Source organism: Oncorhynchus kisutch, linkage group LG8 (assembly GCF_002021735.2).
Source record: "Oncorhynchus kisutch isolate 150728-3 linkage group LG8, Okis_V2, whole genome shotgun sequence".
Classification (NCBI taxonomy): Eukaryota; Metazoa; Chordata; class Actinopteri; order Salmoniformes; family Salmonidae; genus Oncorhynchus; species Oncorhynchus kisutch.
The window spans coordinates 48664201-48689802 of NC_034181.2; the positions used below are offsets into that span (position 1 = coordinate 48664201).

Genomic DNA, 25602 nt, shown 5'->3' on the forward strand with positions numbered 1-25602 from the left:
TCAAAACAACAGAAATCTCATAATTTAAATTCCTCAACCATACAAGTACACCTTTTTAAAGATACACTTCTCGTTAATCCAACCACAGTGTCCGATTTCAAAGATATCATTATGTTAGGTCAGCAACTAGTCACAGAAAGCATTCAGCCATTTTCCAACCAAAGAGAGGTGTCATAAAAAGCAGAAATATAGGTCAAATTAATCACTAACCTTTGACAATCTTCATCAGATGACACTCCCAGGACTCAATGTTGCACAATACATGTATGTTTTGTTCAATCAAGTTCATATTTATATCCAAAAACCTCAGTTTACATTGGCGCCATGTTCAGAACTGCCTCCAAAACATCCGTAGAAATTACAGAGATCCACATCAAATAACAGAAAAACTCATCATAGACTTTGATGAAAGATACATGTTTTACATAGAATTAAAGATAAACTTGTTGTTACGGTTTTCTTCTATATCCTCCTCTGACGAAGAGGTAGAACAAGGATCGGACCAAAATGCGGCGTGTTGATTGAGATTCATGTTTAATCAAAACAAAGAAACACGAACTTACAAAAACACTACAAAACAAGAAACGAAACCGAAACAGCCTATCTGGTGCAAACTAACATCGAGTACACATAGGACACTAAGGACAATCACCCACGACAAACTCAAAGAATATGGCTGCCTAAATATGGTTCCCAATCAGAGACAACGATAAACACCTGCCTCTGATTGAGAACCACTCCAGACAGCCATAGACCTTGCTAGAATACCCACTATGCTACAATCCCATTACTAACACCAAAACCCCAAGACAAACACACCACAATTACAAAAACCCCATGCCACACCCTGGCCTGACCAAATACATAAAGAAACACAAAATACTTTGACCAGGGCGTGACAGAACCCCCCCCCCCCTAAGGTGCGGACTCCCGAACGCACCTCAAAACAATAGGGAGGGTCCGGGTGGGCGTCTGTCCATGGTGGCGGCTCCGGCGCGGGGCGTGGACCCCACTCATTTAATGTCTTAGTCCCCTCTCCCTTCGTCCCTGGATAGTCCATGGATAGCCGACCATGGCCTAGTAGTCCTCACCCAGAACCCCACTGGACTGAGGAGCAGATCGGGACTAAAGGACAGCTCGGGACTGAGGCAGCTCGGGACTGAGGGGAAGCTCGGGAGTGAGAGAAAGCTCGGGAGTGAGAGAAAGCTCAGGAGTGAGAGGAAGCTCAGGAGTGAGAGGAAGCTCAGGCAGGTAGATAGATCTACCAGCTCCTGGCTGGCTGGTGGTCTCAGCAGATCCTGGCTGACTGGCAGATCCTGGCTGACTGGCAGATCCTGGCTGACTGGCAGATCTGGAAGAGTCTGGTTGACTGGCAGATCTGGAAGAGTCTGGTTGACTGGCAGATCTGGAAGAGTCTGGTTGACTGGCAGATCTGGAAGAGTCTGGTTGACTGGCAGATCTGGAAGAGTCTGGTTGACTGGCAGATCTGGAAGAGTCTGGTTGACTGGCAGATCTGGAAGAGTCTGGCTGACTGGCAGATCTGGAAGAGTCTGGCTGACTGGCAGATCTGGTGGCGCTGGGCAGCCTGGCGGCGCTGGGCAGACTGGCGGCGCTGGGCAGACTGGCGGCGCTGGGCAGACTGGCGGCGCTGGGCAGACTGGCGACGCTAGGCAGACTGGCGGTGCTGGGCAGACTGGCGATGCTGGGCAGACTGGTGGCGCTGGGCAGACTGGCGACGCTGGGCAGACTGGCGGTGCTGGGCAGACTGACGACGCTGGGCAGACTGGCGACGCTGGGCAGACTGGCGACGCTGGGCAGACTGCCGGTGCTGGGCAGACTGGCGGTGCTGGGCAGACTGGCGGCACTAGCTGCTCCATATAGGCTGACAGCTCTGGCGGCTTCTTACAGACTGACAGCTCTGGCGGCTCCGTGCTGACTGGCAGCTCCTTGCAGACTGGCAGCTCCTTGCAGACTGACAGCTCCGTGCAGACTGACAGCTCCTTGCAGACTGACAGCTCCTTGCAGACTGACAGCTCCTTACAGACTGACAGCTCCTTGCAGACTGACAGCTCGGGCTGCTTCATGCAGACTGACAGCTCTGGCTGCGCTGAACAGGCGGGAAACTCCAGCAGTGCTGTAGAGGAGAAAGGCTCTGACAGCGCTGGAGAGGAGGGAGACTCCGGCAGCGCAGGAGAGGAGGAAGGCTCTGGCTGTGCTAAACAGGTGGGAGAATCCAGCAGCGCTGTAGAGGAGAAAGGCTCTGGCAGCGCTGGACAGGCGGGAGACTCCGGCAGCGCAGGAGAGGAGAAAGGCTCTGGCAGCGCTGGAGAAGAGGGAGCCCCCGTAAGGATGGGCCGGAGAGACAGCCTAGTGCGGGGGGCTGCCACCGGAGGACTGGTGCGTGGAGGTGGTGACGGATAGACCGGGCCGTGCAGGCACACTGGAGCTCTTGAGCACCGAGCCTGCCCAACCTTACCTGGTTGAATGCTCTCGGTTGCCCTGCCAGTCCGGCGAGGTGGAATAGGCCGCACTGGGCTATGCAGGCGAACCGGAGACACCGAGCGCAAGGCTGGTGCCATGTAAGCCGGCCCAAGGAGACGCACTGGGGACCAGACGCGTAGAGCTGGCTTCATGGCATTTGGCTCGACGCTCAATCTAGCCCGGCCGATACGCAGAGCTGGAATATACCGAACCGGGCTGTGCACCCGCACTGGAGACACCGTGCGCTCCAGAGCATAACACGGTGCCTGCCCGGTCTCTCCAGCCCCCCGGTAAGCACAGGGAGCTTGCGCAGGTCTCCTACCTGGCATAGCCATACTCCCTGTGAGCCCCCCCCCCAATAATTTTTTGGGCTGACTCTCAGGCTTCCATCCGCGTCGCCGTGCTGCCTCCTCATATCTGCGCCTCGCCGCTTTCGCCGCCTCTAGTTCTTCCTTGGGGCGGTGATATTCTCCAGGCTGAACCCAGGGTCCTTTACCGTCCAGTTCGTCCTCCCATGTCCATTTCTCCAGGTAGTGCAGCATCTCCCACTGCAGCTGCTGCTCCTGCTGCTGCTGCCTCTGTTGCCTCTGTTGCCTTTGTTGCCTCTGTTCCTGCTGCTCCTTTGGGCGGCTACACTCCCCTGGTTTAGCCCAGGGTCCTCTCCCGTCGAGGATTTCCTCCCATGTCCAGAAATCCTTATTTAGCATCTCCTTTTTCGGCTGCTCCTGCCTGTTGACACGCCGCTTGGTCCGTTGGTGGTGGGTGATTCTGTTACGGTTTTCTTCTATATCCTCCTCTGACGAAGAGGTAGAACAAGGATCGGACCAAAATGCGGCGTGTTGATTGAGATTCATGTTTAATCAAAACAAAGAAACACGAACTTACAAAAACACTACAAAACAAGAAACGAAACCGAAACAGCCTATCTGGTGCAAACTAACATCGAGTACACATAGGACACTAAGGACAATCACCCACGACAAACTCAAAGAATATGGCTGCCTAAATATGGTTCCCAATCAGAGACAACGATAAACACCTGCCTCTGATTGAGAACCACTCCAGACAGCCATAGACCTTGCTAGAATACCCACTATGCTACAATCTCAATACTAACACCAAAACCCCAAGACAAACACACCACAATTACAAAAACCCCATGCCACACCCTGGCCTGACCAAATACATAAAGATAAACACAAAATACTTTGACCAGGGCGTGACACTTGTTCTTAATGCAACCACTGTGTCAGATTTAAAAAAAGCTTTACGGCAAAAGTACAATATTCAATCATCGGAGAACAGCGTTCAGCCACAAAAGCAAGCCATACAGTTACCCGCCAAATTGTGGAGTCAACAAAAGTCATAAATAGCATTATAAATCTTCACTTATCTTTGCTGATCTTCGTCGGAATGCACTCTCAGGACTCCCACTTCCACAAGAAATGTTTGTTTTGTTCGATTATGTCCATATTTATGTCCAAATACCTCCGTTTTGTTCGCGTGTTTAGTTCACTATTCCAAAGGCACAATGCGTGAGCACAAAATCCAGCCGAAAAGTCAAAAGAGTTCCATTACAATTTGTAGAAACATGTCAAACAATGTTTACAATAAATCCTTAGGGTCTTTTTATAATAAATATTAAATAATATTCCAACCGGACAATAGTGTATTCATTACAGAGGAAAAAGAAGGAACGGCGCACCCGCGTGACCGCGCAGTAAACAACTGATTGGCCTCAGCCTAGTCCACTTGTTGAAACAGCTCTTATTCGACACCCTTCCACAATAGAAGCCTCAAACAACCTTATAATGACTGTTGACATCTGCTGGAAGCCTTGGGAAGTGCAATCTGGCCCCTTAGACACAGCATATTGGATAGGCAATCACTTAAATGAAACTACAAACCTCAGATTTCCCAATTCCTGGTTGGATTTGTCTCAGGTTTTCGCCTGCCATATGAGTTCTATTATACTCACAGACATCATTCAAACAGTTTTAGAAACTTCAGAGTGGTTTCTATCCATTTCTATACGTCTCATAATATGCATATATTAGCATCTGGGACAGAGTAGCAGGCAGTTTACTCTGGGCACCTTATTCATCCAAGCTACTCAATACTGCCCCCTGTCACCAAGAAGTTAAAAGCTTAAATTCTTGTTAATCTAATCTGTTAATCTTAAATTCTTGTTAATCTGCACTGTCCGATTTACAGTAGGCTTCACAGCGAAAGCATACCATGCGATTGTTTGTGGACGGCGCGCCCCCACATCGAAATATTTTTCCACCGGCACAGGTTTCATAAATTCACAAATAGAGGTTAACTTGTTATGGCTGCAATCCAAATACCGGGATCGATATGACAGCTATCAGTGAAAATAGAGGGTGCCAAATTCAAACCACAGAAATCTTATAATTACAATTCCTAAAACATACATGTGTTTTATATAATTTTAAAGCTATTCTCGTTGTTAATCCCACCAAAGGGTCCGATTTCAAAGCACTTCAAATGATTATGTTAGGTCTCCACCAAACCACAATAAGCACAGCCATTTTCCCAGCCAAATATAGCATTCACAAAAAGCATAAATAAAGATAAAATGAATCACTAACCTTGAAATATCTTCATCAGATGACACTCATAGGACTTCATGTTACACAATACATGCATGTTTTGTTTGATAAAGTTCATATTTACATGTAAAAAAATCACTGTTGTGTCATTGGCAAACTTGATGATGGTTTTGGAATCATGCCTGGCCATGCAGTCATGAGTGAACAGGGAGTACAGGAGGGGACTGAGAAAGCACCCCTGAAGGTGGTTGAGGATCAGCGTGGTGGATGTGTTGTTCCCTACCCTTACTACAAGGAGGCAGCCCTTCAGGAAGTCCAGGATCCAGTTGCAGAGGGAAGTGTTTAGTCCCAGTGTTTAGTCCCAGCTTAGTGATGAGCTTTGAGGGCACTATGGTGTTGAATGCTGAGCTATAGTCAATGAATAGCATTCTCACATAGGCATTCCTTTTGTTCAGGGGGGAAAGGGCAGTGTTAAGTGCAATAAAGATTGTATCATCTGGTATTGTTGTGAGCCATGACCCATTTCAGAGCACTTCATGGCTACAGACGTGAGTGCTATGGGTCAGTAGTCATTAAGGCAGGTTACCTTAGTCCCTGTGCCCAAGAATACTTTGGTGGTCTGCTTGAAACAACATGTTGGCATTACAGACTCAGTCTCAGCTGGTTAAAAATGTCAGTGAAGATGCTTGCCAGTTGGTCAGCATATGCTCGGAGTACATGTCCTGGTATCCCGTCTGGCCCTGCGGCCTTGTGAATGTTGACCTGTTTAAAAGTCTTACTCATCGGCTACGGAGAGCGTGATCACACAGTCCTCCAGAACAGCTGGTGCTCTCATGCATGTTTCAGTGTTCCTTGCCTCGAAGAGAGTAGAAGTGTGTCAGACGTGTGTCAGAGCCAGCGTAGTACAATTCAATCCTGTATTGACGCTTTGCCTGTTTGATGGTTCATCGGAGGGTATCGCGGATTTCTTAGAATTTTTCGGGTTAGAGTCCCGCTCCTACCCTTTAGCTCAGTGCGGATGTTGCCTGTAATCCATGGCTTCTGGTTGGGGTATGTACATACAGTCACTGTGGGGACATAGCTAGTCAAAAGCCACCTACTGGACCCAAAACATTTTTGGGACAATAACGTTGCGTGGAGCTGTTTTTATTAGTGGGAATAATTTTAAATATTGTCTAATTGTTGGGTCTTTGGTAAACAAAAGTGTCACGCTACATAGTTGCATATTTATCAATCAGGGCATTTGAAGCCAAGCGAAGTCTTCATGCCTTGTGCAAACCCAGTCTGATATTGCTAAGAAGATTTGTCCAATCCCTGTTTTTACGCACCAATAATCTGTGTTCTCTTTTGGTGATATCATCATTGCGCTTGCCCTCGGTGACAGTCCGTTGAATTACAGCCTTGAAAAGAACCTTATGCTGGCCTTTATTAATTATAATTTATTTAAGATATTTTGACGTGATTTATATTATGGTGTTTCTATTCCAAGAAGCTCAAATACAGAGGTGTCGTGTCTTTGACATCATTAAAGGTGAAGACTTATTTTATCAAATCAGTTCTCTAATTATTATGTAATTAAACTAATGATTATTAGTGATTATTCTTTACCTCACGTCAGTCTCATCTGAACGTCATAAATTGTTGGTTATCTGCACGAACCCAGCCTTTACTATAAATCATCCAATCCTTCGCACATGAACGGACGCTCATTCGAGAATAATTGCAAGTACATATTTATGGTGTATGTCATTGTTGTCTTCCCTGTTGGAATCCGGTCCGTCTGCTGGAGAGTTCATCCGAGTCTCCATCTCTCTCTTTCTCTTTTTCCCTGAAGATCAGTTTTTCATGGTTAGATTGGATACTTCAGAGTACCATTAGGAAATGTGCTCATAGAATGAATGTTTCAGAGTCGTCCTCGGTTTATGTAATTTCTAGCTGCAGACTAGTACTTCGTATCTAAGATTTGCTCATTTTCTGTAGGGATCGATAGTTTCAGAGTTGAACCATTTCCAGCCATGCAGCCAATGTTCCACGTGGTATGATTTTCTAATCTTGGTACTCAAACATGTGCCACCTCACCTATGTTTTTTTTGTTGCCTTGGGCTTCAGGGCTTGTGTAGCTTTCTTTACATTTCATAATTTATTAAAATGTTCTAAATATGTTCAACATTTAAGACTGTAATGCAACAAAATTGTTCAGTGGTGCACATACTTTTTCTTGGCATTGTACATGTATCGCTGTTCTGCTTATCTTAGAAATAGGTGGCAATATTTGGTAATAATTGCCTGCTATTTTAGTGGTGTTCTAACTTAATCTTCAGACCATTGTGTGTGTGTGTGTGTGTGTGTGTGTGTGTGTGTGTGTGTGTGTGTGTGTGTGTGTGTGTGTGTGTGTGTGTGTGTGTGTGTGTGTGTGTGTGTGTGTGTGTGTGTGTGTGTGCGACTGTCATAAAGCATCTGCAGGTTTGAAGCGCTACTTTACCTTAATCTCCAGGCCATTGCAGTTGAGACTCATCCCACACTCATCTGTGATCTCAGTGATCTCAGACAAGTCCTCATCCTCAAACTCATTCAGGCTGATGCCATGGGTCAACCTGGGGGGTGGAGGGGGGGGGGAAGAGAAGGAGAGTGGAGGGAGATTGGTAAGGGGGTGGGACAAAGTGAGCAGACACAGGGAAAGGAAATGTTAAACTGTCTGAACCCTCCAAAGCACAATATATTTTCCCCTCAAAGTCTGTACAATCTGTCTGATCAATCTAACTGGCCCTTTTAAAATATATTACTGTTGGCAAAGAAACCAGATTGTTCTGACTTTGTGACTTTTTCTAAGTATGGGACTGCGTAATTAACTGCGTAAAAGTGTGTGTTATTTAGTTTCTAACAATGGTTAGAAACTAAATAACACACACTTTTACACAGTTAATTTTGGGCACTATAATGCAACATTGTGAATGGGGCATATATACAATCAACAAGATGTTGATTACATTTTACATACATAATGTTGATGACATTTACATATTTTACATACATATTACATTTTTAATATAGTAAAAAAAATGTATATGACATCATACAATACGAAATAATATTTTGCTTGGATGTGGATATCCAGTAAACTCGTGTTTATTCCCATTCTTATAATCAAACATACTGTAACTCAGGACACTTGTGAAACATTTAGGCAACTAGTCTGTGGAAAATATGCACAGTGAGTTTGGGAGAATTTGTGTTGACTGTGTTGACCGTCTATATTGTGCAAAAAAAACAAAAACTTTTGCCGACTCATGCACCATGCATAGGGCCTTGCATTTTGTTTGAGTTCTTTTCTACTCTGCATTTTGATCATCCCACCTCAATAGGGCGATATAGCACATTCTCACATCATGTGTGAACTAATTGTCACGTGTGCATACCATAATCATCTAAACGAATTATCCAATTATTCCAAAATAACTTCCCAATCATGTGGATTGACTTAAAAATATGTCTGACGACACTCACAGCACCATCGTCATCAGCAGCCTATGCTTTATGCACCAAATTATTAGGTCATAGACATTAGCAACACAAGTTTTTCACTACTTATTCATTGTGTGTTTTAGTTTTGCAGGGTATTCCGAACCTTCTGTACTTTTTTTATACTAGAACATTTCTGTCTAATGCGTCTCAAAAATCAACTCTGTCTATCTGCGAAGCAAATGTCCCCCTTATAGCGCGAAAGCACTGAGTCTGGGCTGCATCATGTTAGCTTCCACTCATGTTGCACAGAAGTTAACACACTTGAATAATAAGGCATGTAGAAATGTTTAAACTGTTAATGACTGTTCGCAAAAAACAATGTCCATACATGCTAGAACACTTTACAATGCAAGAAGATACTGGTAGCTACCAGCTTTGTAGGTTAACTTTTCTGTTTAGCTTACAGCTAAAGCTATCATCAATTCACTACGCTGGTACTATGTTTCCGATAATATGCAAACCATAAAGCAAAATATGCTGATTTCAGAGTTGATTGCCACTAAAACTTGATTCTTTCAGTCTCTATCTCACGTCTCTCCCAAAGATTATCTATTTCCTCAGTAAAGTGACTCAGGGTACTCCCACTCTTGCCTCATGAATGGCGTAATTACTGATTAACACTAGAACAGCCACTGACATGCTTACAAGCAGAAAGGTATTTAGAGCCATTTTTTAAGGAAAAAGGTAAAATGGGTATTCCATAATTACTTTCCCATTGTTCCTCAGATGCAGTGTATGGTATACCATTTTGTAGCTCTGTGTCTTTTCTTTTATCCAAAAGTAAAAAACACAATTTCAAATTTTGCTCCATAAGACTGAATCATATGTGACCCGTTTCAGGAAGCTAGGCGTATGTACATTAGTACCCCAGGTCATCTTAGGTTTCATTACATACAGTCGAGAAGAACTACTGAATATAAGATCAGCGTCAACTCACCATCAGTACGACCAAGAATATGATTTTCACGAAGCGGATCCTGTGTTCTGCCTTTCAACCAGGACAACGGAATTGGATCCCAGCCGGCGACCCAAAAAAACGACTCCGTAAAAGAGGGAAACGAGGCGGTCTTCTGGTCAGACTCCGGAGACGGGCACATCGTGCACCACTCCCTAGCATTCTTCTCGCCAATGTCCAGTCTCTTGACAACAAGGTTGATGAAATCCGAGCAAGGGTAGCATTCCAGAGGGACATCAGAGACTGTAACGTTCTTTGCTTCACGGAAACATGGCTCACTGGAGAGACGCTATTGGAGGCGGTGCAGCCAGCGGGTTTCTCCACGCAGAAACAAACATCTTTCTGGTAAGAAGAGGGGCGGGGGCGTATGCCTTATGGCTAACGAGACGTGGTGTGATCACAGAAACGTACAAGAACTCAAATCCTTCTGTTCACCTGATTTAGAATTCCTCACAATCAAATGTCGACCGCATTATCTACCAAGAGAATTCTCTTCAATTATAATCACAGCCGTATATATTCCCCCCCAAGCAGACACATCGATGGCTCTGAACAAACTTTATTTAACTCTTTGCAAACTGGAATCCATACATCCTGAGGCTGCATTCATTGTAGCTGGGATTTTAACAAGGCTAATCTGAAAACAAGACTCCCTAAATTGTCGATTGCATATCGATTGCGCAACCAGGGCTGAAAAAACCTTGGATCATTGTTACTCTAACTTCCGCGACGCATATAAGGCCCTGCCCCGCCCTCCTTTCAGAAAAGCTGACCACGACTCCATTTTGCTGATCCTTGCCTACAGACAGAAACTAAAACAAGAAGCTCCCACGCTGATTCCACACTCCAAGACTGCTTCCATCACGTGGACTGGGATATGTTTCGTATTGCGTCAGATAACAACATTGACGAATACGCTGATTCGGTGTGCGAGTTCATTAGAACGTGTGTTGAATATGTCGTTCCCATAGCAACGATTAAAACATTCCCTAACCAGAAACCGTGGATTGATGGCAGCATTCGTGTGAAACTGAAAGCGCGAACCACTGCTTTTAATCAGGGCAAGGTGACTGGTAACATGACCGAATACAAACAGTGCAGCTATTCCCTCCGCAAGGCTATCAAACAAGCTAAGCGTCAGTATAGAGACAAAGTAGAATCTCAATTCAACGGCTCAGACACAAGAGGTATGTGGCAGGGTCTACAGTCAATCACGGACTACAAGAAGAAAACCAGTCCAGTCACGGACCAGGATGTCTTGCTCCCAGGCAGACTAAATAACTTTTTTGCCCGCTTTGAGGACAATACAGTGCCACTGACACGGCCTGCAACGAAAACATGCGGACTCTCCTTCACTGCAGCCGAGGTGAGTAAAACATTTAAACGTGTTAACCCTCACAAGGCTGCAGGCCCAGACGGCATCCCCAGCCGCGCCCTCAGAGCATGCGCAGACCAGCTGGCCAGTGTGTTCACGGACATATTCAATCAATCCCTATACCAGTCTGCTGTTCCCACATGCTTCAAGAGGGCCACCATTGTTCCTGTTCCCAGGAAAGCTAAGGTAACTGAGCTAAATGACTACCTGTCATCATGAAGTGCTTTGAGAGACTAGTCAAGGACCATATCACCTCCACCCTACCTGACACCCTAGACCCACTCCAATTTGCTTACCGCCCAAATAGGTCCACAGACGATGCAATCTCAACCACACTGCACACTGCCCTAACCCATCTGGACAAGAGGAATACCTATGTGAGAATGCTGTTCATCGACTACAGCTCGGCATTCAACACCATAGTACCCTCCAAGCTCGTCATCAAGCTCGAGACCCTGGGTCTCGACCCCGCCCTGTGCAACTGGGTACTGGACTTCCTGACGGGCCGCCCCCAGGTGGTGAGGGTAGGCAACAACATCTCCACCCCGCTGATCCTCAACAATGGGGCCCCACAAGGGTGCGTTCTGAGCCCTCTCCTCTACTCTCTGTTCACCCATGACTGCGTGGCCACGCACGCCTCCAACTCAATCATCAAGTTTGCGGACGACACAACGGTGGTAGGCTTGATTACCAACAACGACGAGATGGCCTACAGGGAGGAGGTGAGGGCCCTCAGAGTGTGGTGTCAGGAAAATAACCTCACACTCAACGTCAACAAAACTAAGGAGATGATTGTGGACTTCAGGAAACAGCAGAGGGAACACCCCCCTATCCACATCGATGGAACAGTAGTGGAGAGGGTAGTAAGTTTTAAGTTCCTCGGCATACACATCACAGACAAACTGAATTGGTCCACTCACACAGACAGCATCGTGAAGAAGGCGCAGCAGCGCCTCTTCAACCTCAGGAGGCTGAAGAAATTTGGCTTGTCACCAAAAGCACTCACAAACTTCTACAGATGCACAATCGAGAGCATCCTGGTGGGCTGTATCACCGCCTGGTACAGCAACTGCTCCACCCACAACCGTAAGGCTCTCCAGAGGGTAGTGAGGTCTGCACAACGCATCACCGGGGGCAAACTACCTGCCCTCCAGGACACCTACACCACCCGATGTTACAGGAAGGCCATAAAGATCATCAAGGACAACAACCACCTGAGCCACTGCCTGTTCACCCCGCTATCATCCAGAAGGCGAGGTCAGTACAGGTGCAACAAAGCTGGGACCGAGAGACTGAAAAACAGCTTCTATCTCAAGGCCATCAGACTGTTAAACAGCCACCACTAACATTGAGTGGCTGCTGCCAACACACTGACTCAACTCCAGCCACTTTAATAATGGGAATTGATGGGAAATGATGTAAAATATATCACTAGCCACTTTAAACAATGCTACCTAATATAATGTTTACATACACTACATTATTCATCTCATATGTATACGTATATACTGTACTCTATATCATCTACTGCATCCTTATGTAATACATGTATCACTAGCCACTTTAGCTATGCCACTTTGTTTACATACTCATCTCATATGTATATACTGTACTCGATACCATCTACTGTATCTTGCCTATGCTGCTCTGTACCATCACTCATTCATATATCTTTATGTACATATTCTTTATCCCCTTACACTGTGTATAAGACAGTCGTTTTTGGGGGGGGAATTGTTAGTTAGATTACTTGTTGGTTATTACTGCATTGTCGGAACTAGAAGCACAAGCATTTCGCTACACTCGCATTAACATCTGCTAGCCATGTGTATGTGACAAATAAAATTTGATTTGATTTGAGATTTGATGTCGCACGCCACAATAACTTTTTTTTAAATCAAAAATCATTTAAAAATTATATAAAAATCTAACTTTCATTAAATCACACATGTAAGATACTCAATTAAAGCTACACTCGTTGTGAATCCATGTCAGATTTTTAAAAGGCTTTTCGGTGAAAGCATAAGAAGCTATCATCTGATGATAGCACTATAGCAAACAAAGAGGGTAGCATATTTCAACCCTGCAGGGGGTACACAAAACGTAGAAATAAAATATAAAACATTCATTACCTTTGACGAGCTTCTTTTGTTGGCACTCCAATATGTACCATTAACATCACAATTGGTCCTTTTTAACATCACAATTGGTCCTTTTGTTCGAAAAATACAGCTTCCAAAAAATGCAACGTCACTACAAAATATTTTACAAGTTTTCTATAAACTTTGCCAAAATATTTCAAACTAATGACTAGGGGGCAGTGACTAGGGGGCAGTATTGTCATTTTTGGAAAAATAACGTTCCCGTAGTAAACGGGATATTTTCTCAGGACAAGATGCTAGAATATGCATATAATTGACAGCTTAGGACAGAAAACACTTTAAAGTTTCCAAAACTGTAAAAATATTTTCTGTGAGTTTCACAGAACTGATGTTGCAGGCGAAAGCCTGAGAAAAATCCAAACAGGAAGGGACTCTTATTTAGAAGGCTCTGCGTTCCTATGCGTCCCTATTGAGCAGTGAATGGGCTATCAACCAGATTACTTTTTCTATGGCTTCCCTAATGTGTCTAGTGTCACAATACATAATTTTAGGCTTTTATTCTGAAAAATGAACCTGAACGTTAACATTGCGTTAGTCGTCAGCTGAAGTCTCTCATAGTGTTTGGTGCGTAAAGGACAAATGCGGCCATTGTTTCTTTCTCTCCTACTAAGAAGCCACCAGTCCCGGTTAATATATTATCGAATATGTATTTGAAAAACACCTTGAGGATTGATTATAAACAACGTTTGCCATGTTTCTGTCGTTATTATGGAGCTAATTTGGAATATTTTTTGCCGTTTTCGTGACTGCAATTTCCGGGTGATTTCTCAGCCAAACGTGAAGATCACATGGGGTTATTTCGCCTACAAAAATAATATTTTGGGAAAAAAGGAACATTTGCTATCTAACTGGGAGTCTCGTGACTGAAAATATCCAAAGCTCATCAAAGGTAAACGATTTAATTTGATTGCTTTTCTGATTTCCGTGACCAATTTACCTGCTGCTAGCTGGACAAAATGCTATGCTAGGCTATCGATAAACTTACACAAGTGCTTGTCTAGCTTTGGCTGTAAAGCATATTTTGAAAATCTGAGATGACAGGGTGATTAACAAAAGGCTAGACTGTGTCTCAATATATTTCATTTGTGATTTTCATGAATAGGAATATTTTCTAGGAATATTTATGTCCGTTGCGTTATGCTAATTTGTGTCAGATGATGACAACGGTCCCGTTCACGGGATGGGGTGTCACTAGAGGTTAAACGTTAATAATCAATCAAATTGTAGACGGGTCTATCTGTGTTCAATACAGGAAGACAACAAACCATGCTACTTTTCACGTCTTGCGCATTCTCAACAGTGTTACCCAGTTCCTAGATGGCCTACTTCTTCATTGCACAAATGAATAACCTCAACCAAATTCTAAAGACTGGTGACATCCAGTGGAAGCGGTAGGAACTGAAAACAGGTTCCTAAGAAATATAATTTGCCAATGAGAAGTCAGTGAACAGACAGAGACCAAAAAATTATATTCTGAACGGTTAGTCCTCTGGGTTTTCCCTGCTACATAAGTTCTGTTATACTCACAGACATGATTCAAACAGTTTTAGTAATGTCAGAGTGTTTCCATCCAAATCTACTAATAGCATGCATATCTTATATTCCTGGCATGAGTAGCAGGAAGTTGAAATTGGGCACGCTATTTATCCAAAAGTGAAAATGCTGCCCCCTATACCTTAAGAAGTTAAGGAACATAGTTGGTTTAGACATGGAAAAAGCAATGGAACCTTCACGCTAGCCATGATTGGCTGAGAAAATGGGTGGACTCGACATGCCTGGAGATGAGTTTGGATTGGTCTGCCATTTAGCATGGTTCTGTTTATAATGTGAGCTGCTTAGTAAGGGTTGATAATCCTTTCTACCATGGCTTTTTTAAAGATATAATGTTAGCCATCGAGAACTACAAAAGTTTTGCTACTTTTATCAACAAAATGTATCCCTTGACTTTAGCAGGCGCTATTGACGTATCTGACAATCTGGATGGTTATTGAATTTCTTTCACATGACCCATCAATTTAGACAGTGTCTGGGTAAGCGCCATCTAATCATTATAAAATATTTTATCTGGACCCTTTCTGTTTTTGATATTGCTACTATGCAAATATGCAAGTAACCATTTCTATGTACCATTAACACCTTCTGTATCCTGTATATGTGGCAAATGAACTTAGATTTTATTTGATATAGTGTATGTATAGCAGAGACTGTAATGTGAAGAACAACATGACCTGCACCACAGTCAGATTAGGATATAGGCCAAGGACTAGATAAAGTGTATTTTTACCTGGAGTTTTCCCTTATCGTAAGCTACTAGTTTTAGTCTTGAACTCTTTAGTTGTTTACTACACTACTCACTCTGTTTAGCACATGGGCTCACATGTGGATCCTTATAGGGTTGGGTGTGAACGATGCTGAATGGATGTAGACAAAGAAGAGCTCTCCAGTAGATGTACCAAAACATTCAAGGTCCATTTTCTCAAAAGTGGGGTAACATGTTTGTACGATATACCATTTTGTAGTACTTTTATCAAATGTTAAAAAAATTATAAAACTTTTTTATTTTTATTTTTCATTTTGTTACAATGGACCGAATCCTGGTGGTGGGTCACATATTTTCATGAATAATTCTTCATACAATTCATCCTTTACAATAGTTTATGAACTATTTATCAAGGGTTCTATGCAAATGTTGTTAATCAGTACAATAAAATAAGTCCCAAATGGAAGGGAAAACGGTTGTTTTGTCATCTGTATCACTTTGAAATCAGCCAAAACAAGCTCAATAACTAAATGCATGGACACTCTTATTGATTTCATGGGAATAAGCTCGGTAAATCTTGATTCGCCCAGTTTATCAATAGAGATTTACCATTCAAAGAAATGGATTACCATTATGTTGCTATGTAGTTGGATTGGTAAAAACAAAACAAGTCAAATTGATTATATGATTGTATAATTGATTCATTAATGCGTTCATGGCAGTCACTGAAATATGTTGAAGTACAAACAATACGATAATGACAATAACAAGACAACCATAAGAACTGAGGATGATATACAGTGCCTTAGGACAGTATTCAAACCCCTTGACTTTTCCCACATTTTGTTATGTTACAGCCTTTATTCTAAAATTAATTTTTTAAATGATCATCCTCAGTAATCTACACACAATACCCCACAATGATGAAGTGAAAACAGGTTTTAAAAAATGTTTGCAAATGTCTTAAAAAATAAAACTACCTTATTTATATAATTATTCAGACCCTTTGCTCTGAGACTCGAAATTGAGCTCAGCTGCATCCTGTTTCCATTGATCATCCTTGCGATGTTTATACAACTTGATTGGAGTTGAACATGATTTGGCACAAACCTGTCTATATAAGGTCCCATGATTGACAGTGCATGTCAGAGCAAAAACCATACCATCTGGTCGAAGGAATTGTCCATAAAGCGCCAAGATAGGATCGTGTCATGGCACAGATCTGGGGAAGCGCACCAAACAATTTCGGCAGCATTGAAGGACTCCAAGAACACAGTTTTTAAATTGAAGAAGTTTGGAACCAGCAAGACTTCCTAGAGCTGGCCGCACGGCTAAACTGAGCAATCGGGGGAGAAGGGCCTTGGTCAGGGAAGTGACCAAGAACCCGATGGTCACTCTGACAGAGCTCTAGAGTTCCTCTGTGGAGATGGGAATACCTTCCAGAAGGACAACCATTTCTGCAGCACTCCACCAATCAGGCCTTTATGGTAGAGTGGCCAGACAGAAGCCACTCCTCAGTCAAAGGCACATGAGAGCCTGCTTGGAGTTTGCCAAAGGGCACCTAAATGACTCTTAGACCATGTGAACCAGTATTCTCTGGTCTGACGAAACCAAGATTGAACTCTTTGGCCTGAATGCCAAGCGTCACGTCTGGAGGAAACCTGGCACCATCCCTACCTTCCCTACGGTGAAGCATGGTGGTGGCAGCATCTTGCTTTTGGCTGTCACAGTCATACGCTGGACCTAGTTTTGTCCCATGGAATAAATGTTGTGGATCTTAATGTTTTTCCTCATAATCCTGGACTTTCGGACCACCATTTTATTACGTTTGCAATTGCAACAAATAATCTGCTCAGACCCCAACCAAGGAACATCAAAAGTCGTAATATAAATTCACAGACTACACAAAGATTCCTTGATGTCCTTCCAGATTCCCTCTGTCTACCCAAGGACGCCAGAGGACAAAAATCAGTTAACCACCTAACTGAGGAACTCAATACCCTAGATGCAGTTGCACCCTTAAAACATTTCTCATAAGAAACTAGCTCCCTGGTACACAGAAAATACCCAAGCTCTGAAGCAAGCTTCCAGAAACGGAAATGGCGCCACACCAAACTGGAAGTCTTCCGACTAGCTTGGAAAGACAGTACCGTGCAGTACCGAAGAGCCCTTACTGCTGCTCGATCATCCTATTTTTCTAACTTAATTGAGGAAAATAAGAACAATCCGAAATTCCTTTTTGATACTGTCGCAAAGCTAACTAAAAAGCAGCATTCCCCAAGAGAGGATGACTTTCCCTTTAGCAGTGATAAATTCATGAACTTCTTTGAGGAAAAGATGATGATTATTAGAAAGCAAATTACGGACTCCTCTTTAAATCTGCGTATTCCTTCAAAGCTCAGTTGTCCTGAGTCTGCACAACTCTCCCAGGACCTAGGATCAAGAGAGACGCTCATATTTTAGTAATATATCTCTTGACACAATGATGAAAATAATCATGGCCTCTAAACCTTCAAGCTGCATACTGGACCCTATTCCAACTAAACTACTGAAAGAGCTGCTTCCTGTGCTTGGCCCTCCTATGTTGAACATAATAAACGGCTCTCTATTCACCAGATGTGTACCAAACTCACTAAAAGTGGCAGTAATAAAGCCTCTCTTGAAAAAGCCAAACCTTGATCCAGAAAATATAAAAAACTATCGGCCTATATCGAATCTTCCATTCCTCTCAAAAATTTTAGAAAAGGCTGTTGCGCAGCAACTTACTGCCTTCCTGAAGACAAACAATGTATACGAAATGCTTCAGTCTGGTTTTAGACCCCATCATAGCACTGAGACGGCACTTGTGAAGGTGGTAAATTACATTTTAATGGCATCGGACCGAGGCTCTGCATCTGTCCTCGTGCTCCTAGACCTTAGTGCTGCTTTTGATACCATCGATCACCACATTCTTTTGGAGAGATTGGAAACCCAAATTGGTCTACACGGACAAGTTCTGGCCTGGTTTAGATCTTATCTGTCGGAAAGATATCAGTTTGTCTCTGTGAATGGTTTGTCCTCTGACAAATCAACTGTAAATTTCGGTGTTCCTCAAGGTTCCGTTTTAGGACCACTATTGTTTTCACTATATATTTTACCTCTTGGGGATGTTATTCGAAAACATAATGGTAACTTTCACTGCTATGCGGATGACACACAGCTGTACATTTCAATGAAACATGGTGAAGCCCCAAAATTGCCCTTGCTAGAAGCATGTGTTTCAGACATAAGGAAGTGGATGGCTGCAAACTTTCTACTTTTAAACTCGGACAAAACAGAGATGCTTGTTCTAGGTCCCAAGAAACAAAGAGATCTTCTGTTGAATCTGACAATTAATCTTAATGGTTGTACAGTCGTCTCAAATAAAACTGTGAAGGACCTCGGCATTACTCTGGACCCTGATCTCTCTTTTGAAGAACATATCAAGACCATTTCAAGGACAGCTTTTTTCCATCTACGTAACATTGCAAAAATCAGAAACTTTCTGTCCAAAAATGATGCAGAAAAATTAATCCATGCTTTTGTCACTTCTAGATTAGACTACTGCAATGCTCTACTTTCTGGCTACCCGGATAAAGCACTAAATAAACTTCAGTTGGTGCTAAATACAGCTGCTAGAATCCTGACTAGAACCAAAAAATTTGATCATATTACTCCAGTGCTAGCCTCTCTACACTGGCTTCCTGTCAAAGCAAGGGCTGATTTCAAGGTTTTACTGCTAACCTACAAAGCATTACATGGGCTTGCTCCTACCTATCTCTCTGATTTGGTCCTGCCGTACATACCTACACGTACGCTACGGTCACAAGACGCAGGCCTCCTGATTGTCCCTAGAATTTCGAAGCAAACAGCTGGAGGCAGGGCTTTCTCCTATAGAGCTCCATTTTTATGGAACGGTCTGCCTACCCATGTCAGAGACGCAAACTCGGTCTCAACCTTTAAGTCTTTACTGAAGACTCATCTCTTCAGTGGGTCATATGATTGAGTGTAGTCTGGCCCAGGAGTGAAAAGGTGAACGGAAAGGCTCTGGAGCAACGAACCGCCCTTGCTGTCTCTGCCTGGCCGGTTCCCCTCTTTCCACTGGGATTCTCTGCCTCTAACCCTATTACAGGGGCTGAGTCACTGGCTTACTGGGGCTTTCTCATGCCGTCCCTGGAAGGGGTGCGTCACCTGAGTGGGTTGATTCACTGATGTGGTCATCCTGTCTGGGTTGGCGCCCCCTTGGGTTGTGCCATGGTGGAGATCTTTGTGGGCTATACTCGGCCCTGTCTCAGGATGGTAAGTTGGTGGTTGAAGATATCCCTCTAGTGGTGTGGGGGCTGTGCTTTGGCAAAGTGCGTGGGGTTATATCCTTCCTGTTTGGCCCTGTCCGGGGGTGTCCTCGGATGGGTCCACAGTGTCTCCTGACCCCTCCTGTCTCAGCCTCCAGTATTTATGCTGCAGTAGTTTATGTGTCTGGGGGCTAGGGTCAGTTTGTTATATCTGGAGTACTTCTCCTGTCCTATTCGGTGTCCTGTGTGAATCTAAGTGTGCGTTCTCTAATTCTCTCTTTCTTTCTCTCTCTCGGAGGACCTGAGCCCTAGGACCATGCCCCAGGATTACCTGACATGATGACTCCTTGCTGTCCCCAGTCCACCTGGCCGTGCTGCTGCTCCAGTTTCAACTGTTCTGCCTTATTATTATACGACCATGCTGGTCATTTATGAACATTTGAACATCTTGGCCATGTTCTGTTATAATCTCCACCCGGCACAGCCAGAAGAGGACTGGCCACCCCACATATGCTCTCTCTAATTCTCTCTTATTTTCTCTCTCTCGGAGGACCTGAGCCCTAGGACCATGCCCCAGGACTACCTGACATGATGACTCCTTGCTGTCCCCAGTCCATCTGACCGTGCTGCTGCTCCAGTTTCAACTGTTCTGCCTTATTATTATACGACCATGCTGGTCATTTATGAACATTTGAACATCTTGGCCATGTTCTGTTATAATCTCCACCCGGCACAGCCAGAAGAGGACTGGCCACCCCACATAGCCTGGTTCCTCTCTAGGTTTCTTCCTAGGTTTTGACCTTTCTAGGGAGTTTTTCCTAGCCACCGTGCTTCTACACCTGCATTGCTTGCTGTTTGGGGTTTTAGGCTGGGTTTCTGTACAGCACTTTGAGATATCAGCTGATGTACGAAGGGCTATATAAATACATTTGATTTGATTTGATTTTATGTTTTTCAGTGGCAGGGACTGGGAGACTAGTCAGAATTGAGGGAAAGATGAATGGAGCAAAGTACTGAGAGATTGTTGATGAAAACCTGCTCAGGACCTCAGGTTGGGGCGAAGGTTCACCTTCCAACAGGAGAACGAGCCTAAGCACACAGCCAAGACAGTACAGTGGCTTTGGGACAAGTCCTTGAGTGGCCCAGCAAGAGCCCGGACTTGAACCCGATCGAACATCTCTGGAGAGACCTGAAAATACTTTAACTGTACAGCGGTGCTCCCCATCCAACCTGACAGAGCTTGAGAGAATTTGCAGAGAAGAATGGGAGAAACTCCCCAAACACAAGTGTGCCAAGCTTGTAGCGTCATATCCAAGAAGACTAAAGGCTGTAACTGCTGCCTAAGGTGTTTTAATTAACAAGGTGGTGAGTAAAGGGTCTGAATACTTGTGATATGAAAGTTATTTTTTAAATGTATTTGCAAACATTTCTAACAACCTGTTTTTGCTTTGTCATTGTCATTTGTCACTAAATCCATGTGCATGTACGTTGTGTACATGTACATATGCCAATGTTTGTGTTGCTTCACAGTCCCCGCTGTTCCATAAGGTGTTATTTATCTGTTTTTTTTTAATCTAGTTTTACTGCTTGCATCAGTTACTTGATGTGGAATATGTTCCATGTAGTCATGGCTCCATGTAGTACTATGTGCCTCCCATAGTCTGTTCTGGACATGGAATGTGAACAAACCTCTTGTGGCATGTCTTGCGTGGTACGCATGGGTGTCCGAGATGTGTGCCAGTAGTTTAGACAGACAGCATGGTGCATTCAACATGTCAATACCTCTCATAAATAAAAGTAGTGATGAAGTCAATCTCTCCTCCACTTTCAGCCAGGAGAGATTGACATGCATATTATTAATATTAGCTCTTTGTGTACTGTACATCCAAAGGCCAGCCGTGCTACCCTGTTCTGAGCCAATTGCAATTTTCCTAAGTCCTTTTTGTGGCTCCTGACCGCACAACTGAACAGTAGTCAATGTGCGACAAAACAAGGGCCAGTAGGACCTGCCTTGTTGATAAGTGTTGTTAAGGCAGAGCATTGCTTATTATAGACAGACTTCTCCCCATCTTAGCTGCTACTACATCAATATGTTTTGACCATGACAGTTTACCATCTAGGGTTACTCCAAGCACTTTAGTCATCTCAACTTGCTCAATTTTTTGTTGAGGTCAAATCAAATCAAATTGTATTTGTCACATGCACATGGTTAGCAGATGTCAATGCGGATTTTTTTGTCTGATTGTTTTGACTGAGTTTGAGCCTGTGGAGTACTGAAGAAAACTCGCTAACAAAAAGGAGGTTTTTGGATATAAAGAGACTTCATCGAACAAAAGGAACATTTATTGAGTAAATGAATGTCTTCTGATTAACACTGTCGTGTCTTTACTGTCATTAAATTGAAGACATAGTTTTATCAAAGATTCCCTGTAATTAGTATAATGCGATCAAAGTAATTAATCGTGTAACTGTAATTAACTAGGAAATAGGGGCACCAAGGAAAGTATTCAGATTACAAAGTTATAATTTCCCAATATAACCTTTCAGATATTTTCATATCTGATCAATAGTCTTCCGATGAATGATTTAGTTATTTTACTTCACGTTAGTCTCATTCCAAACGTCATAAATTGTTGGTTATCTGCACGAATCCAGTCTTGACTGTGAGTCATCCATACATCAATTGTCTTAAATCGTTTATTTATTACTAACTAAGTAATTCACAGAAATGCAAACAGTAAATATGGTGAAATTATAGAATGTGCCCTAGTGGGCTAAACCGGCATCGCGGCTTGTTTGACAAAAGGGGAGTGGGGGGTCGACTGAGAAGTCACTACAGAGTTAATAATTATAAAAATTGAAATGATAATCCTTACACACGAACGCTCACTCATTTTTGAACAATTGCAATCAATATATATATTTCCGCTCAGTGTGTCGTCTTGATCGCTGGTGAAAAGTTAATTTCTTTTGCAGAATTGTCCGTCTCTCTCCCTCTCTCTCTCTCGGTTGTGGTTAGAGAGAATTGTTCAGAGTGACATTCGTTATAGGATGGATGTTTCGGCGGTTGTCGTTCTTCGCGTTCAATGATGCCAAATTCCTAGCTGCAGACTAGTAATTAGTATCAAAGACTTGTTCTCATTCTGTCAGTATCGATAGTCTAAGAGTTTTAACCACGTGGTATGGTTAAAAGATTCAGCAAAGGTCTGCAACCTTTAGTCTCCCTCCTACTGCAGAAAAAAATGGTCTCTTGATCATTTCTCAAAGTGGGTTTTTATTCAGAATGGCAGAAGAGGGCTGTCTCAGGATGTCTGGTCCTAACTGGGCTCAGGGGCGGTCCTCTGATTTAGTTCAAATCAAAAGGGAATTGTATTTTTCTTCATTTAACAGTCCACAGTCATATTCCACCATTATTCAAACAGTATCATCCTCACTCATTCATCTTATACAACAATTAGATGTAAACCTCGTATCTGAGGCTATTATATAAACAGCGCTATGATAATGTGGCCACACCGTCTCTCTTGAGCTTCCCAAGTTGTGACAAACGCACCAGTTCGTAGCTGGATTCTTCACCAATCTTTTACACTCTCTCTGGAAAATGAAAATTGTTCGTACCTCACGTTCTTTGAGGTGGAAGGATTTCCTTTGTCTACATTAAACTACTCTCTATAACTGTGTGTCCATGAGGCAGGGTCTTCCTTAGGAATTTATGACCTCACTGCCCACAGCAGTCTGGTTGTAGAAGCAGAGAGCGAGATGTACTCAAAGATGGCAACATCATGACAACACCATATGAAGATCATCAAGGGTAAGGGATTAATTTTCTATCTATTTCTGAGTTTTGTAACGCTTCTGCTTGGCTGGTTACTGTTTGTAATAATTTGTCAACTGGGCTATGTTCTGGGCTAGGTATGCTTTCGCCGAAAAGCATTTTATAAATATGACACTGTGGTGGGTTTAACAAGAAGTTCATCTTTAAACAAGCCGAATTTCTTCAGCCTCCTGAGGTTGAAGAGGCACTGCTACGCCTTCTTCACCACATGGTCTGTGTGGGTGGACCAATTCAGTTTGTCCGTGATGTGTACGCCGAGGAACTTAAAACTTACTACCCTCTCCACTACTGTCCTGTCGATGTGGATAGGGGGGCGCTTCCTCTGCTATTTCCTAAAGTCCACGATGATCTCCTTTGTTTTGTTGACGTTGAGTGTGAGGTTATTTTCCTGACACCACACTCCAAGAACCCTCACCTCCTCCCTGTAGGCTGTCTCGTCGTTGTTGGTAATCAAGCCTACCACTCTAGTGTCGTCTGCAAACTTGATGATTGAGAGGGTGGGTCAAGGGTGTCAGGTAGGGTGGAGGTGATATGGTCCTTGACTAGCCTCTCAAAGCACTTCATGATGACGGAAGTGAGTACTACGGGGTGGTAGTCGTTTAGCTCAGTTACCTTAGCTTTCTTGGGAACAGGAACAATGGTGGCCCTCTTGAAGCATGTGGGAATAGCAGACTGGGATAAGGATTGATTGATTGAATATGTCCGTAAACACACCAGCCAGCTGGTCTGCGCTGGGGATGCCGTCTGGGCCTGCAGCCTTGCGAGGGTTAACACGTTTAAATGTTGCAGTGAAGGAGAGTCCGCAGGTTTTGGTAGTGGGCCGTGTCAGTGGCACTGTATTGTCCTCAAAGTGAGCAAAGAAGTTGTTTAGTTTGTCTGGGAGCAAGACATCCTGGTCTGCGACGGGGCTGGTTTTCTTTTTGTAATCCATGATTGACTGTAGACCCTGCCACATACCTCTTGTGTCTGAGCCGTTGAATTGCGACTCTACTTTGTCTCTATACTGACGCTTAGCTTGTTTGATTGCCCTGCGGAGGGAATAGCTACACTGTCTGTATTCGGTCATGTTTCTGGTCACCTTGCCCTGATAAAGAAAAGCAGTGTTTCGCGCTTTCAGTTTCATGCGAATGCTGCCATCAATCCACTGTTTCTGGTTGAGGCTATGGGTTCCCCTACAGGAACTCCACCCCCCCCTCGTTCAGCTGAAACGGTGGCGCAGGGAATGCAAAAACATTCTTAGAAATATTTAACCTCCACACATTAACAAGTCCAATACCTCAAATGAAAGATAAACACCTTGTTCATCTACACAACGTGTCAGATTTTTTGAATGTTTTACGGCGAAAACACAACATATATTTATGTTAGACCACCACCAAACCAAAGAAAAAACATTGATAAAATGACAAAAGCAGAATAAAAAAAAAATCTATCACTAACCTCTTGAAAATCTTCATCAGATGACAGTCATATGACATGTTACACAGTACATTTATGTTTTGTTCGATAATATGCATTTTATATCCTCAAATCTCGGTTTAGATTGACGCCATGTTCAGAAAATTCTCCAAAATATCCGGAGGAATTATAGAAAGCTACGCCAGATAACAGAAATTCTCATCATAAACTTTGACTAAAGATACATGTTCTACATATAATTAAAAAGATACACTGGTTCTTAATGCAACTGCTGTGTCACTTTTTTTTTACGTTACGGAAAAAGCCTAACATTGCAATAATCTGAGACGGCGCACAGACGTAACAATATATCTCCGCCATGTTGGAGTCAACAGAAATACAAAATTACAACATAAATATTCCCTTACCTTTGATGATCTTTCATCAGAATGTAGTGCAAGGAGTCCTAGTTCAACAATAAATCGTTTTGTTTCATAATGTTCAATTCTAGTGTCCATGTAAGCAGCATTTGCTACCACTTTCAGCTCAAATCCCCCAAAAATGACTTCAGGTCCAGGATAACTTTGCATCAAAACTCCCAAATGACAAATTACAGGTCGACGAAACTGGTCAAACTAAGTGCAGAATCAATCTTCAGGATGTTATAATCATATAGATCCAATAGCATTCCAACCGGATTTCATCTGGGGGTGATTGGAACAGCCGAAGCA

The 25602-nt window shown here is 43.3% G+C and overlaps 1 protein-coding gene across 1 annotated transcript in view; it reads right to left on the reverse strand.

Moving 5' to 3' along the window:
* The window catches only part of mapk8ip1b (mitogen-activated protein kinase 8 interacting protein 1b), a 118781-nt gene that overhangs the window by 67532 nt on the left and 25647 nt on the right, over nucleotides 1-25602 (reverse strand). The window contains exon 2 of the mRNA XM_031830478.1: nucleotides 7537-7648. Within this exon, the coding sequence (XP_031686338.1) occupies nucleotides 7537-7648 (112 nt within the window). The remainder of the gene's footprint in view (nucleotides 1-7536; nucleotides 7649-25602) is intronic.